General features: G+C 43.0%; 2 protein-coding genes and 1 pseudogene across 5 annotated transcripts; all 3 read right to left on the reverse strand.

The window, feature by feature from the left end:
- Nucleotides 1-632: 632 nt before the first annotated feature.
- On the reverse strand, nt 633-3,988 carry LOC119357059 (phytosulfokine receptor 2-like). The gene is made up of 2 exons (XM_037624040.1): nt 3,347-3,988; nt 633-3,257 (listed from the first exon to the last, which is right to left on the reverse strand). The coding sequence occupies exon 2, from the start codon at nt 3,146-3,148 to the stop codon at nt 908-910; it is 2,241 nt and encodes a 746-aa protein (XP_037479937.1). The 5' UTR covers nt 3,149-3,257; nt 3,347-3,988; the 3' UTR covers nt 633-907.
- Nucleotides 3,989-5,620: 1,632 nt separating this feature from the next.
- Nucleotides 5,621-7,953, reverse strand: LOC119357058 (annotated as a pseudogene).
- Nucleotides 7,954-9,157: 1,204 nt separating this feature from the next.
- On the reverse strand, nt 9,158-17,346 carry LOC119357061 (phytosulfokine receptor 1-like). 4 transcript variants are annotated; one of them, XM_037624041.1, is made up of 6 exons: nt 16,744-17,346; nt 16,368-16,555; nt 16,107-16,280; nt 15,507-15,669; nt 12,427-12,503; nt 9,158-12,343 (listed from the first exon to the last, which is right to left on the reverse strand). In XM_037624041.1, exon 6 carries the CDS (start codon nt 12,232-12,234, stop codon nt 10,000-10,002), a length of 2,235 nt encoding a protein of 744 aa, XP_037479938.1. In that variant the 5' UTR covers nt 12,235-12,343; nt 12,427-12,503; nt 15,507-15,669; nt 16,107-16,280; nt 16,368-16,555; nt 16,744-17,346; the 3' UTR covers nt 9,158-9,999. The 4 variants fall into 4 exon arrangements, with proteins under 4 accessions (XP_037479938.1, XP_037479939.1, XP_037479941.1 ...); XM_037624042.1 differs by having other exon boundaries at nt 9,158-12,503; XM_037624044.1 differs by lacking the exons at nt 15,507-15,669; nt 16,107-16,280; nt 16,368-16,555; nt 16,744-17,346 and having other exon boundaries at nt 12,434-12,641.
- Nucleotides 17,347-18,421: the final 1,075 nt, after the last annotated feature.

Raw genomic sequence — 18,421 nt, forward strand, 5'->3', positions numbered from 1 at the left:
TTGTGATTTCTGCAACCCTAGCCTTCAATGTCGATGTTTTTTGCAATTCACTCCATTTTCACAACTACGTCTTCAACCATATTATGGTCCTTTACAGCTCACCCCAGGCCCAGGGTCCTTGTCGACCATCAGTCCTCGGTTGAAAGCAGCTCAAATGCTCTTTAACTGAGATCTATTCATATGGCAACTTAGCCACTTGACAGCAATTCATTTTCAGAACTATATGGCAATTCCATGTTTCCCTTAAGTCTAAGCAACTCGCCACGATAGCCATCTATGTGGGAGTTGCACTCATCATTTTCAACCATCGCCCCTCTGGCCCTTTTCCTAGTTTCTGCTGCAGCAGCCCGTTTTCCGGCAGAAGCATAAAGGTTTTAAAGTAATGTTTCTGCCTCACCTATATTTTCCTGCAGGAGTTGACAGAACATTTCCTTTTCTTTTGCCTGCTCACGAGGACCAAAAGCCTTGCTAAAACTAGAACTAGCCTAAGCAACAGTCGCACTTACAGTATAACAAACCGAAATAGCAGAAGCAGTACAGAGAAACTAAGAAAAAGATTTAATAGAAAGAAACCGAAATATTTTACAAGCGCCATTTTCAATTTGCCAAAGAAACAGAGGAAGGCACAGTAGATTGTAATGCTCCACGCAGAGAACAGCGGGCAGTCTTTAGATTAGCATCCACCATACAGTTCACAAATTTTGTTGTATCAATGCATATCACAAACAATATTGTCCTCAGCATGAAGAGGAACTCAAGATCTAACCATGTGACGCCTGCTACTGAATCTATCCACCTAATGACACCTGAGGTGGTAGCAAGGAAGACGGTATAAGTTAAAAGAACATTTGCACACAAGTTCCTGAGATAGAACCTGACAGGAGCCGTGCCTGACTTGTTCTAACTTCTAAGGATGCTCTTTATCTTCCCATTTTCTTCTGAGCTTGTTCATCTTCACCATTATTATGACATAGAGCATATCAAAGAACCTATCAACAGCCAGAAAATACGCGGCCCTCCAAGCCCTTGCGAAAAACAGTATGTTACAGACGGTCAAAAGCCCGAAAGCGAATCCCGCTTCTGCGGTGATGTATGTCATTGCGGGCATTATGGATACGGTATCAGTGCCATCACTTTCTGTTCCTCCAAAAGTAGCCTTTCCGAAGCAGGGGCCATTCCGACCAAGGCATAGTGCAGCATTGCCCACGAAACTCTCCTTTGTGAATGTGGAAAATTGGCCCCCTGTTGGGATATCTCCAGTGAGGTTGTTGTAGGAGACATCAAATTTGGAGAGAAATGTCAGCTTTGTTAGAGACGACGGTATGAACTCATTGAGATCATTGTGGGCTAAATTCAAGACTTCCAAGCTCGACATATTTGACAACTCATCAGGAATTCGCCCTGAAAAGTTGTTGCGGCTCAAATCCAACACATGAAGCTTCACAAGATAGCCAAAGCCTGGTGAGACTGGCCCAGCAAGCAAATTATTGGAGAGGATCAGCGATGGCGGGAAGCTGCTGACATGGTTGTATTGCAAACCCTTGCTAGATAAGTTCTTCCTCATGAATAATGGCAAGTCCTCTATTGATGCATGCTCACTTGAACTACTATTACTCGAGCTTAAACTCTTCATCTGTGTAAAGCTCTCAGGAAGCTCCCCACTGAACAAGTTCTTTGACAGGTCGACGTAGAAGAGATTATTCAGATTGCCCAACCATAGCGGGATCTTTCCGTTCAACTTGTTCCATGAAAGGTCCAGCACTCTGAGGCTCTCCAATCTTTGCAGCCAAGGCGGGATGTTGCCGGAGAGCGCACAGTTTGCCAAAACAAGCACCTGCATGCTCTTGAACCCACTGATGCCATCCATTGGCAGGGTCTCACCATCATACGAGTTTGTGGTGAGCACCAAAGTCGTCAGTTGGGGCAGGTGCTGCAAGACCAGCAATGCCGATGAGAGGTTGGTGAGGCCATTACTAGAAAGCGAGAGGTGTGACAAGGATCGCAAATTCTTAAAGCTCTCTGGTATCTCCCCATCAAGCAGGTTCCTTCCAAGGCTCAGTATCCTCAACTTAGTGCACCACATGAGATCTCGAGGTATAGGACCACTTAGCTTGTTGCTCCCTGCATCCAAAACGTTCAGCCTTGGTAGTATACTGAAGTCAATGGCAATCTTGCCCGACAGTGAGTTGTTCCTCAGGTTGATCACTCGCAACATTGGGCAGCTCGACAGGGAAGCGGGCAATGTGCCAGTCAACAAATTTGTTGCCAAGTTTAAGAACTCCAGCCTCCTCAAACCGCCAAACACATTGGGGATGACGCCACTGAACATGTTATATGACAGGTCCATATGCATAAGCTGAGAGAAGTTACCCAGGTCCTCGCTGAGACTACCAGAGAGCTGATTTTCCCGTAAGCTCAGCCTCCTCAACTCTGATATTGTGTAAAGGTCCCTGGGGAGTTTCCCAGTAACGCCACTGCCATCAATGGAGAGCTCAGTAAGCATCTTGCACAGGCCGAACCCGGCGCGGATCTCACCGGTGAACTCATTCCCAGAAAACCGCAAGGCCTTGACCGGCGCAACACAGAGTGCGGTGGTGTTGATGCCACCAGAGAAGGCATTGTTCGAGATATCAAGAATAGTCATGTTCATCGCGACAGGGAACACAGGATGCGGTCCCTTGAATTGGTTGAAGGACACATTCACCACCTCAATTGCCGGGAAGCCATGTTCACTCGTCGGGAACGCGCCGGAGAACACGTTCATGCTGAGGTCGAGAATCCGCATCCTTGCTAACCGGACTATATCCTCTGGTGGCTGGCCACGGAGAGAGTTGCGGGAGAGGTTAAGAGTCACAAGGCCATCAAGCAAGGTGATCGCGGATGAGATGCCGCCATGAAGGTTCTTGTTGGAGAGATTCAACCCAACAACCCTCCCAAGATCACAAGAGACGCCGGTCCAGGAACAGCACGCTGCATCATTGGGACCCCATCCAACAAGCCTGCTACCTTTCCTATCCAAGCCACTGGAAAAAGCGAGAAGCGCCTCCAGGTCAGTGGAATTGCATGTTTGGTTCAGGGAGTGACTGCCATGTGTGTAGAGCAGAAAGCAGACGAGCAAGCAGGGGAACAAGCAGTAGTAGCCCCCCATCTTTAGCAAGAGGTGGTGGCGAAACTAGAAAATGATTCTGAATGGCATGGACAATTTGGAAAGGACTTGGAGAAGAATTTCAGGCTAAAGTCCCACCTTTCTTGCAAAGCTGCATGAATTCAAGCATCAGGAACTCACGACGATGACAAATAGCAATTGTGAGAGCACTCCAAAAGAATGAAAGGAAAAACCTGTTACCTTGGCGGTATCCTTGTCGAGAAAGCCTGATAAATAAAAGATCATAAACCAAGAAGGTGGTCTGGTCCTCTGGGATCTCTAACTGGAACAAAAGTGATGGCAGAAAATAGTTCAGTTTGAAGCTTAACCACAAACTTTCTCGGTTGCTGTTCTCGAAGTCAATGGCAATAGACAGTGTGTTCTTCACATAAAGACAACTTCAGTTCCCTGTCCCCCTGTCATGAAAAAAATATGAATAGCACCACCACCCCAAAGAAAACTGACTTAGTCAAACAACATTATTTTAATACAAATCACTCCTTCCTAGTACTTTCCATGAGTTTCCCCAACAATTAACTCAGCGACCCAATGCAAGTCCTACAGCACTTTGGGAGGGTCTGCCTATCATCACTACATGGAGCATGAAGTCCCATCTTTCGCAAGGGGCTGCGGCGGAAGTAGAAAATGTTTCTGAAGGGCATGAACAATTTCAAAGGACTTCAGAAAGAGTTCTAGGCAAAACTCACACCTCTCTTGCAAAGCTGCGTGAATTAAAGCACCAAGAACATGCGGAGATGATAAATAGCAATCTCAAGAGAATTCCAAAAGAAGGAAAACAGATCAATCTTTGCTTAACACCAACCTTTTTTATGCTGTTCCCGAAGTCAATGGCCTGGGCTACGTATTATTTACTTAATGACAGCTTCAGGCCCCTATCTTCATTTGATTAACAAATAAGATACCCCCCACCCCCTCTGCAAAAACTTAGTCAAACTAGATTATTTTAGTACAAGTCATCTCTTCCTAGTAATCTCCCTGTGTTTCCCTAACAATCGGCTCAGGCCCCCAGTTTAAATCTTACAGTATTTTAGGAGGGACTGACTACTTCTACTAATTTAGGTACTGTAAGAGTAGGCCTGGATTATTTGGGCCGAACAATAAAATGAATAGTGTAAGTTAAATATCACCATTAGCTAGCTAATTTAAACAGTGAACAGAGTGTTGAAGTTAAATTTAGAGAATTTAGCATTGTCATGTAAACAAGTATATTCTGCTACTTTAATGCAGGTCATATCAAATTTCTAAGTTCCTGTATATAGCTACTGGATACAAGGATGGGGCTAAAGTATTATGTAAGATCCATATGATACGAAAACAAGAACTGTATACTTACCACCTCACTTTTTTAAGCAATCCATCATCTACCACTGAAACCATGATTCATAGCGAATTATGATCCTTTGGTGGAACATGAGCATGAGCAAAGTAAGCAATCTGTATTAAGAGAGCAACGATGGATCGAGAGGGTTAGCCACTTAGACGAACTCAGTAAGTTAGAACTTCAGATTTATTTAGTTGACTGCTTACATCACTTTATTAACTCACTAAGTTAGAACTTCAGATTTTATTAAGTTCTTTGCTGGTTGCTTCCACCCACAAAGGAATATCCAGACATCAGTCGGCTTACATGATTGGGGACAGGTAACTCTGCAACATAATGCCCTTAGTTAAATCAGAACATTCCCTGTAATCTTCAATATTCATCAGCTCATATCTTTCATAGAAGCAACCAGCACACCTGGAAAATGCTTAGCCTGCAACTCAAGAAGCCATTGTCAAAATAATAGCATTCGACAAGCAAATATATAGCTCTCTTATATATACACTAAAAAAAGGGCAACACGGGGCATTCAGCTGTCTCTGTTCCATAGAGAGAGAAAACTGTAGCTAAAATTCTGTTGTTTATCACAGACAGACTGAAACAGAATCAAACAGATACATTGATGCAAGACACACGATAGCATTGGCTCACACTTCTCTCCTTTCTATGAGCAGACTCTGAGAAGCTGGGAGCGAAAGCCTTGCTAAAATACAATGAGGTAACCTTCAAAAATGCTAGTATTAGCCAAGACAACAGTCAAAAACAAAGTAAAGGAAGGCTTGTACAATTTTACAGAGAGAAAAAAAGATTCATGTGTTTCTTGGAGCCAACGAAGCCAATCATTCCAGGAATAGTAAAGAGAAAGTGGAAAGAGAGATTTTGAGAGGGGGAAACGAAAAAACAGTGCGAGAATCATCTTTGATCGATGCCCAAACAAACTGAGAAAGGGGAAAGCAGATTTTACTGCTCCACACAGCGACCAGTCTTTAGATTAGCATGCAACATACAGTTCTTAAATTTTAATATATCACACATATCACAAACAATATTGTCCGCGGCATTAAGGGAAACTAAAAATCTAATCACAGGGAGCCCTGCTGCTAAATCAAACAACCTAGTGACACCTGAAGCGGAAGCAAGGACCAAGGAAGAAACCACAAACTGAGAAAAGGAAACATCATATGAAGTAAATAACATCTGCACACAGCCGTGTCTGACTTTCTTTAAGGATGAACTTTATACTCCCATTTTCTTCTGAGCTTGTTCACCTTCACCACTATCATGACATAAATCATATCAAAGAACCTATCAATCGTCAGAAAATACGCAACCCTCCAAGCCCTTATGAAGAACAGTTCGTTCCAGACCATTAAAAGCCCAAAAGTGAATCCCACTTCCACGGTGATGTATGTCATCGCAGGCATTTCAGTATCCGTACCACGATGCTGCTCATTTCTAGTTTCCACAAATGGAGCCTCTTCAGTGCAGGAGGCATTCCGAAGAAGGCAGAGTGCAGAATTGCCCACAAAGTCCTCATTCGCGAATGTGGAAAATTGCCCCCTGTTGGTATATCTCCAGCCAACTTGTTGTAAGAGACATTAAACTTGGACAGAAATGTCAACTTTGTTAGAGATGCTGGTATGCTCCCACTGAGATCATTGTGGGACAAATTTAGAGCTTCCAGGCTCGACATGTTTGACAACTCATCAGGGATGGCCCCTGAGAAGTTGTTCCAGCTCAAGTCCAGTACATGAAGATTCACAAGATGGCCAAGCCCACGCAACACAGGCCCAAAAAGCAAGTTATTGGAGAGGATCAGCGACGGCGGGAAGCTGCTGACATGTTTGTACTGCAAACCTTTGTCAGCTGAATTCTTCTTGAATAATAACGGGAAGTCCTCTATTGATGCAGGCTCACTCGAAATATTACTTGAAATTAAACTCTTTATCTGTGTAAAGCTCTCAGGAAGCTCCCCACTAAATGAGTTGTTTGACAGATCGACATAGAAGAGATTATTCATATTGCCCAACCATAGCGGGATCTTTCCGTTCAACTTGTTCCATGAAAGGTCTAGAACTCTGAGGCTCTCCAAGCTTTGCAGCCAAGGCGGGATCATGCCAGAGAGCGCACAGTTTGCCAAGACAAGCACCTGAATGCTCTTGAACCCATTGATGCCATCCATTGGCAAGGTCTCACCACCACGTAAGTTTTTGGTGAGCACCAAGCTCGTCAGTTTGGGCAGGTACTGCAAGACTCGTAATGCCGTTGACAAGTTGGTGAAGCAATTGTCAACAAGCGAGAGGTGCGACAGGGACCGCAAATTCTTATAACTCTCTGGTATCTTCCCCTCAAGCTTGTTCGTTGCAAAGTTCGGTGTCTTCAACTCAGTGCACCACATGAGACTGGGAGGTACAACACCACTCAGCATGTTGCTCCCTACATCCAGAATGTTCAGCCTTGGCAGTAAGTTAAAGTCAATGGCAATCTTACCCGACAGCGAGTTGTTCCTTAGGTTGATAACCCTCAGGCCTCAGCACTAGGCAGCTCGACAGGGAAGCAGGTAATGTGCTGCTGAACAAATTTGAGGCCAAATTTAAGAACTCCAGCCTCCTCAAACCCCCAAACACATCAGGGATGATGCCAGTGAATATGTTATATGACAGGTCGATATGCATAAGCTGAGAGAAGTTACCCAGGTGCTCGCTGAGGCTACCAGAGAGCTGATTTTCCCATAAGCTCAGCCTCCTCAACTCTGATAAAGTGTACAGGTCGCTGGGGAAATTCCCAGTGAGGCCACTGCCATCAATAGACAGCTCAGCGAGCATCCTGCACCGGCCAAAGCCTGCAAGGATCTCACCATTGAACCCATTCCTGGAAAATCGCAGGGCCTTTACCAGCGTAATACAGAGCCCCGTGGTGTTGAATCCACCAGAGAAGGCATTGCTAGAAATATCAAGAACTGTCAGGTTCATTGCGGCAGGGAACACAGGGTGAGATCCGGTGAATTTGTTGAAGGAGACATTCACCACCTCAATCGCCAAGTAGCCACCTTCACTCACAGGGAAAACACCAAAGAGCATGTTCACACTGAGGTCAAGCTTCCGCAACCTTGCTAACCCGCCAAGCCCCTCTGGTGGCTGGCCGCGGAGAGAGTTGCGAGAGAGGTTTAGAGTCACAAGGCCATCAAGCAAGGTGATCGCAGGGGAGATGCTGCCATGAAGGCTCTTGTTGGAGAGTCCAACCCAACAACCCTCCCAAGATCACAAGAGACGCCGGTCCAGGAACAGCATGCTGCATCACTGGAACCCCACCCAACAAGTCTGCTGCTCATATCCAAGCCATTGGAAAAAGCAAGAAGAGCCTCCAGGTCAGTGGTGTTGCATGTCTAGTTCAGGGAGTGAATGCCTTGTACGTGGAGCAGAGAGTAGATAAACAAGAGGTGGAACAAGCAGTGGTAGCCTCCCATCTTTGGTGAGAGGCAGAGGCAAAATTAGAACATGTTTCTGAAGGACATGAACAATTTGAAAGAACTCTGGGCTAAAAACACACACCTTTCTTGCAAAGCTGCATGAAATCAAGCACCAAGAACAAGCGAAGCTGACAAATAGCAACCACAGGAGGATTCCAAAAGAAGGGAAACAGTTCATTCTTAACAGCAAACTTTTTGGTTGCTGTTCTTTAAGTCAACGGCAATCGGCAGTGCGATGTAGGCCGCAGAATCGTTTTATTTAATACTGCGTTGGCAGGGTCTTGAACTCAAGACCTCTTGGCTATGATACCAACTCATCCAAAAGTCCGAACTGATGGAGGGAGGTGGGCAATATATTTCAACAAAACTCAGTAATGCAAGTTACATGTCAGCATTGGCTTAACGTTCAATAGAAACTAATGTCAAAGATCATTTAGAGAATAATCGCCATGTAAATAAGTATAACCTGCTACTTCAATGCGGACTATATCAAATTCATAATTCCTCCACCTGGTGAATATGTAGCTAATGATACATCAATGAGGGCTAAAGAATTATGTAAGATCGATACAAATATGAAAACAAGATAAGTGGGCAGTTTTATTGCCCTGTCACAATGGAACTGTACAAATTCTAACTGGCAACAAGACTCCTTGAATTTTACTTGTCACCTTCCAGCTTTTAAGCAATCCATCAGATAGCGATTAACCCGTGAGTCATAGCTCAAACTGTTATTCCTCTGTGCAACATGAGCACAACCAAACTACGCATACTGTATTAAGAGAGCAATGATGCATTGATATGATTACTCAATTAGAAGAACTCACTAATTAAAACTTCAGAATTATTAGTTGCCCTGGCGGGGACACGTAAAATCATACAGTCTGTAATAAGTCCTGAAACTAAAGAGAACTAATTACTTAATGAATCAAAGTCTAAATGCCATGCTTTCATCAACAAAGGAAGAAATATATATAGGCCTCAGGCAGCTTACATGATTAGAACGGCTTGACTTAGACATGTAACTCTGGAACCTCACGCCCTTACTAGCCAGGACAGAGGAAACAGTCAAATCCAGTTTTAACTGGGTTTTGTTCATGGCAACTACACTTTAAACCATTACGGTCCTTTCCAACAACCAGCACTGCAGGCACCAATCATATTTTATATCTGAATACAGCACACCCAGGGCCCTTATCGACCACCAGTCTCCAATGGAAAGCAGCTCAAATGCTCTTTAACTGAAATCTATTCATGGCAACTTAGCCACTTGACAGCAATTCATTTTCAGATTCCGTGTTTCCCTTGAGTCTAAGCAACTCGCCATTAAGCTATCTATGTGAGAGTGGCACTCACCATCTGCAGACAACAAATGAATTGCATTTTTACTCAATCCAGCTCAGCCCAGGTTCATTTGCCATCATCCCTCTGGCTCTTTTCCTAGTTTCTGCCGCAACGGCCTGTTTCCCGGCAGAAGCATAAAGGTTTTAAAGCAATGTTTATGTCTGACACATATTTTCCTGCAGAAGTTGACACAACATTTCCTTTTCTTTCGCCTCCTCACGAGGACCAAAATCCTAGCTAAAAACTAGAACTAGCCTAGACAATAGTAGCACAAACAGTAAAACAAACCAGAATTCAGAAGTAATCAAGAGAAACTGAAAAAAAAGGTTTAAGCGGAAGAAACCGAAATCTACAAGCGCTACCTTCAATTAGCTAAACAAACAGAGAAAGGGGCAGCACATTGTACTGCTGCACACAGAGAACAGCAAACAGTCTTCAGATTAGCACCCACCACACAGTTCATAAATTTTGTTGTATCAACACATATCACAAACAATATTGCCCTCAGCATGAAGAGGAATTCAAGATCTAACCATATGACCCCTGCTACTGAATCTATCCACCTAATGACACCTGAGGTGGTAGCAAGGAAGACACTATAATAAGCTGAGAAAAAGGAGACGGCATATATAAAGTAAAAAGAACATTTGCACACAAGCCCCCTAGATAGGACCTGCAAAGAGCAATGTCTGACTTGTTCTAAAGATGATCTTTATCCTCCCAAATTCTTGTGAGCTTGTTCACCTTCACCATTGTCATTACATAGAGCTTATCAAAGAACCTGTCGACCGCCAGAAAATATGCGGCCCTCCAAGCCCTTGCGAAGAACAGTATGTTACAGACAGTCAAAAGCCCGAAAGCGAATCCCACTTCCACAGTGATGTATGTCATCGTGAGCATTGCGGATATGGTATCGGTGCCATCACTTCCTTCTTCAAATGGAGCCTTTCCAAAGCAGGGGCCATTCCAACGAAGGCATAGTCCAGCATTGCCCACGAAATTCTCATTTGTGAATGTGGAAAATTGACCCCCTGCTGGGATTAGTCCAGTCAGGTTGTTGTACGAGACATCAAACGTGGAGAGAAATGTCAACTTTGCTAGAGATTCTGGTATGCTCCCACTGAGGCCATTGTGGGTTAAATTTAGCTCTTCCAAGCTTGAAATGGTTGACAACTCATCAGGAATTGACCCCGATAAGTTATTCCAGCCCAAGTCCAACACATGAAGCTTCACAAGATTGCCAAGGCCCCACAAGGCTGGCCCAACAAGCAAGTTATTGGACAGGATCAGCGACGGCGGGAAGCTGCTGACATGGTTGTACTGCAAACCTTTATTACATGAATTCTTCTTGATAAATAATGGGAAATCCTCCATTGATGCATGCTCACTCGAACTATTACTTGAAATTAAACCCTTCATCTGTGTAAAGCTCTCAGGCAGCTCCCCACTGAACAAATTGTTTGACAGGTCGACGTAGAAGAGATCATTGAGATTGCCCAACCATAGTGGGATCTTTCCATTCAACTTATTCCATGAAAGGTCCAGCGCTCTGAGGCTCTCCATACTTTTCAGCCAAGGCGGAATCATGCCGGAGAGCGCACAGTTTGCCAAAACAAACACCTGCATGCTCTTAAACCCATTGATGCCATCCATAGGCAGGGTCTCACCACCATGGAAGTTCTTGGTGAGCACCAAAGTTGTCAGTTTGGGCAGGTGCTGCAAGACTCGTAATGCGGATGACAAGTTGGTGAAGCCATTACGATCAAGCGAAAGGTGCGACAGGGATCGCAAATTCTTAAAGCTCTCTGTTATGTCCCCATCAAGCATGTTCTTTCCAAGGTTCAGTGTCCTCAACTCAGTGCACCACATGAGATCTGGAGGTATAGGACCACTCAGCATGTTGGCCCCTGCATCCAAAACGATCAGCCTTGGTAATAAACGGAAGTCAATGGTAATCTTGCCCGACAGCGAGTTGTTCCTTAGGTTGATCACTCGCAGCATTGGGCAGCTCGACAGGGAAGCAGGCAATGTGCCAGTTAACAAATTTGAGCCCAAGTTTAAGAACTCCAGCCTCCTCAAACCTCCAAACATGTCAGGGATGATGCCACGGAACATGTTATATGACAGGTCAATATGGATAAGCTGAGAGAAGTTACCCAGGTTCTCGCCGAGATTACCAGAGAGCAGGTTATCTCGTAAGCTCAGCCTCCTCAACTCTGATATAGTGTAAAGGTCGCTGGGGAGGTTTCCGGTAAGGCCACTGCCGTCAATAGAGAGCTCAGTAAGCATCTTGCACTGGCCGAAGCCGGTGAGGACCTGACCGGTGAACTTATTCCTGGAAAATCGCAGGGCCTTGACCGGCGCAACACAGAGGACCATGGTGTTGATGCCACCAGAAAAGGCATTGCTCGAGATATCAAGAACCGTCAGGTTCATTGCGCCAGGGAACACAGGATGTGGTCCCTTGAATTGGTTGAAGGAGACATTCACAACCTCAATCGCTGGGAAGCCGTGTTCACTCGTCGGGAACGCGCCGGAGAGCATGTTCATGCTGAGGTCGAGAATCCGCATCCTTGCTAACCGGCCAAGCCCAACCGGTGGCTGACCATGGAGAGAGTTGCCAGAGAGGTTTAGAGTCACAAGGCCATCAAGCAAGCTGATTGCTGAGGAGATGCCGCCATGAAGGCTCTTGTTGGAGAGATCCAACCCAACAACCCTCCCAAGATCACAAGAGACGCCGGTCCAAGAACAGCACGCTGTGTCGTTGGGACCCCACCCGACAAGCCTGCTGCCCTTCCTATCCAAGCTGCTGGAAAAGGAGAGAAGCGCCTCCAGATCAGTGGGATTGCATGTCTGATTCAGGGAGTGGCTGCCAAGTGTGTCGAGCAGAAAGCAGACGAGCAAGCAGGGAAACAAGCAGTAGTAGCCTCCCATCTTTTGGCGAGAGGTGGTGGCAAAACTATAAGATGATCCTGAAGGTCATGAACAAACTGGAAGGGCTTGGAACAGAATTCTGGGCTAAACTCGCACCTTTCTTGCGAAGCTGCATGAAATTCAAGCATCAAGAACACACGAAAATGTCAAATAGGAATTGTGAGAGCAGTCCAAAAGAAGGAAAGGACAAACCTGTTACCTTGGCGCTATACTTGTCCAGAAAGCCTAATAAAGGAACATAAACCAAGAAGGTGGTCTGGGGCTTATAACTGGAAAACAAAAGGGCCGGCAGAAAATAGTTCAGTTTGAAGCTGTACCACAAACTCTCTGAGTTGCTGTTCTCAACATCAAGGGATGGACAGTGTATTCTTCTGTACTTAAAGATAGCTTCAGCCTCCTGCCCAGCTGTCCCCCTTTCATGGAAAAAATATGAATACCCCCACCAACCCACCCACTCACCCACCCAGAAAACTGCCATAGTCAAACTACATCATTTTAATATAAGTCATCCCTTACTAGTGTTTTCCACGAGTTTCCCCAACAATTGACTCAGCGACCCAATGTAAGTCCTAAAACACTATGGGACGGTTTGATTATTTCTACAGCTTTAGATACCGTAAGACTACGCCTGGATTATCTGGGGTGAACAATAAATCAAAAATGCAAGTTATATATCATCATTGTTAGCTTTGTTAAATAGTGGAACTAAAGTTGAAGTTCAATTTAAAGAATCATTTCCATGTAAACATTTTTTTTAATAAAGACAGCTTTACTCTCCTGTCCCGCTTGAGGACCAAATATAAACCCCACCCACCTCCCAAAAAAACTTAGTAAAAACATACAACAGTGTTCTACTGGACCATGTTGCATAATGGGCATGCTACTGGGTAGTAAGCTCATAAGACCTTAATCACATAGGCAGTACTCCCTCCGTCCCTAATTACTTGTCGCTCAAATGGATGTATCTAGCACTAACTCGACCAAGGTCATCGCATATAGCTACTGTGATCGCATTCATTTTTATTGTCATAACTATGGAGAAGTTACTACTAATTACAAGATGAATGCCTCTAATGGGCAGAAATATATGTTTTTGATGATCCACCTGCTATTCTAGAAATTAAAAACTTTTATATCTCTGGATTTTCCCTTGACAATTGCCAAAAATGTAGCATAGACATCCACATAGATGTACTTTAAGATTGTAAAATTATCAGCGATATTCACTGGAACACAAATAGGAAATTGTAGATTCTGCTCCTAAAAATTTACTGTATATGTTTGATTTTCTCTCCCATGACACCTTTTTGTAATTTTCTGAAAAGCGAAAACACATGAGTAATATATTCACTGGAACATGAGAGGAAATATGGACACTAATAAAAAATATGGTTTCTGTTATAGTGCCAACGTAAACAAAGTATAAGTATATAGCGCCATCTAATCAAAAGTAGGTACCGCATTTTCTCACATTAGCATGCTGCCATGCATGCAGTGTGCTTTGGCTGTTTGGCAGCAGTGCAAACCCATCCACATAGCAAATTGGCATGTATCGAGACGTCTTTGGCATGAATTTTAATGGGCAACCCTTATGGTCCAAACTCCAAGGACAGTCAGTGATCCATATTAGCATAAATGCTCACCATCTCTACTAATCTGGCCCATACATAGATGCCCATGTCCTTAGATCTAACGATGTGGACCATAGGTGCAGCTGGACCATGGTCCAGAGAATCTTCTCTCAAAACATTTTCATATAAGCCCCCACCCACCCCCGAGCTTCCCTAACAATTGACTCAGGAGGGTTTGACTATTTCTACAAATTTGGGTACCAAAAACTACACTTCGGTTATTTGAGCTGAACAATAATTTAAAGAAATGCAAGTTACATATCCACATTATTAGCTAAACTAAGTCAAATAGTGAAACTAATGTTGAATAACTTCGAGAATAATTGCCACGTAAAAATGTATATTCTGCTACTGACCATGTCTAATTCCTAATTCCCTCCACCTGGTGAACTCCCTTTCCATTCCTAAATATAAGACGTTTTGGTAGTTCAAAACCCTCCGTTCCTAAATATAAAACGTTTTGGTAGTTCAATTGAACTACCAAAACGTTTTATATTTAGGAACGGAGGGAGTATATAGCATTACATGTGTGGAGAACGGACGTTTGGCTCTCTGCCTCCATGGAGGCCTTTTTCTGAAAAAATCAAAAATCAAACTTTTTGCTTTCAAAAAAATCTGAAAAAAATTGTGCAAGTAAACAAGGATGTTATGTGTATGTGTGTAAAAATTCAAAATGAAATGCGTTGAAATGCGACCTGTACAAAAAAGACAAATTCATGGCCTGGGAGGATGAATGGTATCATGTGTTAAAAAAGGCCCAGATTTGTCTTTTTTGCACAGCCCTCATTTCAACATATTTTGCCCTGAAAATTTACACACATGTGTGTTATGCCTTCATGTATATCTGTATTTTTTCAGAATTTTTTGAAATGTAAAAATATGAAATTTGATGAAATTCGAAATTTGAATTTGGAGGCCTCCATGGAGGCCGAGCTCCAAAGGCAATTTTTGTACATGTGTGGGGATAAAGAATTGTGTAAGATCTTTCACATATGATTTTTTAAGTTTCTAGGCAGTTATGTTGCCCTATCATGCTGGAACTGCATAAAGTGTCTGTCATGTTCTTTGGGATTTGGTTGACTGGATCACAGGTTGTAGGGGTGGTCAACAGGGGGACGAGGTTCGTAATCTCAGTGCGCCTGGATCGGCGCCGAAGCTACCCAAATCATAACTTCCTATCTTTGTTCCTTGGAAGAACTAATGTCCCTTCCTGGGCCCAGTGCTGCAGCTGTGGCCCTCCTCCTGAGCTGACTTGTCATGCCCTCAACATGACAGTTCCTAACAACATTCCTTGAATTTTACTTACCACCTTACTGTTTTTAAGCAATCCATCAGCTAGCAATTAAGCCGTGATTCATGTCAAAGTTATCATTCCTTGGTCCAACATGAGCACAAGCAAACTACGAAACTGTATTAAGAGAGCAATGATGGATCGCTATGGATACCCAATTTATAAGAATACGCTAAATTAAAACTTTGGATTCCGCAATCTAGATAAGGGCATGTAAAATCATATGTATTAAGTTCTGAACCAAAGAAAATTAATTAATGAATCAAAGTCAAAACGACATGATTTCACGGATGAAGGATTTTTTTTTCTTGAATTCTGAGGAAGGAACATCTGGACCTCAGGCAGCTTACATGATTGTAAGGGCTTGACTCTGACATTCATATGGTCATCCGTTAGTTATGCTGAACAAAAATTGCTTCTGTTAAAAAAAATCCAGTATAAGCTCTGGGAAATCTTGCCCCGTATCCTTGAACATTTTTTAGTGCATGTTTTTCCTAGAAGCAAACAGCACACCTGAAAAATGATTAATGTGTAAACTCAGGAAGTCCTTGGAATATTTGGGCTGAACAATAAACTGAATAGTGCAAGTTACATATCAGCATTGGCTAACTATAAGCTCAATAGTGAAACTGGCCGTTCTGTGTCTTGTTGTCTTTCCATTGTACCGTCCACTGTTTTCCTTGATAATATTCAGTTATAAGATGCCCATTGGGTGTCTTTTCTAAAAATAGTCAGAGTTAAATTTAAAAAATAATCATCATGTAAATAAGTATATCCTGGTACTTCAATGCAGGTCATATCAATTTCCTAATTTCCTCCGCCTGCTGAATATATATCTAATGGATATATGAATGGGGGCTCAAGAATTATGTAAGATCCATACAAATGCGATTCCTTGAAATTTACTTATCATCTTACTATTTTAAGCAATCCATCAGCTAGTGACTGACCTGTGATTCACATTATAATTCCTTGGTGCAACATGAGCACAACCAAACTTTGCATACTGTGTTAACAGAGCAATGATGCATTGATAAGGCTCCAATTAGAAGAATTCCACAATTAAAACTTCAGACTTATTAGTTGCCTTGATGTGACATGTAAAATCATACATGTATTAAGTTCTGAAACCAAAGAATATTAATGCATCAAATCTAAATGCCATGTTTTCATCCACAAAGGAACAAATATTCAGGCCTCAGGCAGCTTACATGATTGGAAGGGCTTGATTGGGACAGGTAACTCCGGAACTTCACGCCCTTAGTTAATGCTGACCAATTTGTTTGTTCTGTTAAAGCAATTCCAATGTAAGCTCTGGGATATCTTCCCCTGTAATCTTCAAAATTCATCAGTTCATGTCATTCACAGAAGCAAACAGCACACCCCTAAAATGCTTAACCTGTAAATTTCAAGAAGCCTTAATCAAAACAAACGACTCAACAAACAACAACAATTTCTCTGAAATGCTAAAAGATGGCAAGACGGGACATTTAGGTAAGTATAAAATTATAGTTTGAAATTCTGCTGCTGATCATAGACAGACTGAAACAGAATCACACAGATATGTCGATATAAGAGACACGGTACCACTCGCTCAAACTTCTCTCTCCCTTTTTATAAGCAGACTTGAGCAATTGTCAGCTGGTCAATCCAATGTTTAGTATGTACCTAGTCTCTGTCGGAACCAAACATAAGTCAAACTTATGATCGGTTACTGTGAGTTACTTCCACCTCAATAACTTGTTTGATGCAGCTTGACTGTAAACCTTCTTTGATCCAATGGTGCTAACAGTACTAAGTGTGAACCTTAAATTGATAGATTGTCCCTTGATAATTTCTCATTTCTTCTGCTTAGCTATTACACTCGATATCTTATCATATAAGCCAGTTTAGTAGCCGTGACAGGGGAAAGCAGTCAAAACCGCTTTTAAGTTCTAAGAAAAATCCGTTCATGGCAACTTAGCCACTTGGCAGCAGATCATTTTCACAACTATATTTTAAACCAGTTAGGGTTTAAACTTCAGCACTGCAGAGAAGACATGCACCATATTGTTAATCTTAATAAACTCACCAGAGGGTCCTTATCGATAATCAATCCTCAATGGAAAGCAAGTCAAATGCTCTTTCATTGAAATCTATTCATGGAACTTAGCCAATTGAAAGCAATTCATTTTCAGAACTATACAACAATTCCATGTTCCCCTTAAGTCGAAGCAACTCAGCACGACAGTCATCGATCTGTGAGTGGCATTCATCATCTGCTGAGAACACATGAATCGTACTTTTTATCTCAACCCAACTCAGCCCAGGTTCCTTCTCAACCATCATCCCTCTGATTTTTTTCCTAATTTCAGCTACAACATCCCATTTTCCTGCAGCAGCATAAAGGTTTGAAAGCAATACATGTGTTGACATATCATCTGGGTCTTGCGCTAGTGCCTGTTCAGCAGCATGAACACCAACGGACAAATCATTTAATGCTACACAGCAACTTAGCAGAATTCTCCATAGTTCAGGACATTTCTTGGCAAATGGGGATTTCTGCAGTAAATCAACTGCTTCCTCCAATAAACCTGCCCTACCTAACAAACTCACCATGCTAGTATAGTGCTTGAATCCTGGCATAATACCATCCGTCATCATACAAAACCAGTAGAACTTTCCTTTCTCAACTAGTCCACAGTGGCTGCATGCTGAAAGGAGGGATATGTAAGTTACATGGTCAGGTTGCAGCTCATCACGAATCATCTCACCAAATAACTTAAATGCCATTTCTGAATTGCCATAATTGCCATATCCCCCTATCATTGAATTCCAACACTTCAAATCTCGCTTTGGTATGGTGTAGAACACCAAATGGGCACCTTGGAGAGCACCATTTTTAGCATACATATCAAGCAGGCTTCCGGAGGCACAGATATTCCCCTCATAACCACTTTTTACCACTTGAGCATGGAGCATCTCTCCTTGCTTAAGACCTGCAAACTCTGCTGTGGAGTTCAAAGCACTGCTGAGAGAGAAGCTGTCGACCTTGTACCCTTCCTGAAGCATGCTAATGAAATACTTCAAGGCTAATTCAGCTTCACCCGACGAAGAATGGCCCGCAACCATCTCGGTCCACATAATTACATCTTTCTCGGGAAGGGAATCGAACAAAATTCGTGCTGAGCCTGGCTCCCCGTTTGTAAAATACATATTGATCAATGTATTACCTACAAAGACGCTGGTCTCCAACCCAGCTTTGACCACTTCAGCATGAAGTGGC

Source organism: Triticum dicoccoides, chromosome 2A, assembly GCF_002162155.2.
Source record: "Triticum dicoccoides isolate Atlit2015 ecotype Zavitan chromosome 2A, WEW_v2.0, whole genome shotgun sequence".
Lineage (NCBI taxonomy): Eukaryota > Viridiplantae > Streptophyta > Magnoliopsida > Poales > Poaceae > Triticum > Triticum dicoccoides.

What these genes read in the sequence shown, in the direction of transcription:
- LOC119357059 (XM_037624040.1), bottom strand. Translation starts at nt 3,148, where the DNA reads ATGGGGGGCTACTACTGCTTGTTCCCCTGCTTGCTCGTCTGCTTTCTG.
- LOC119357061 (XM_037624041.1), bottom strand. Translation starts at nt 12,234, where the DNA reads ATGGGAGGCTACTACTGCTTGTTTCCCTGCTTGCTCGTCTGCTTTCTG.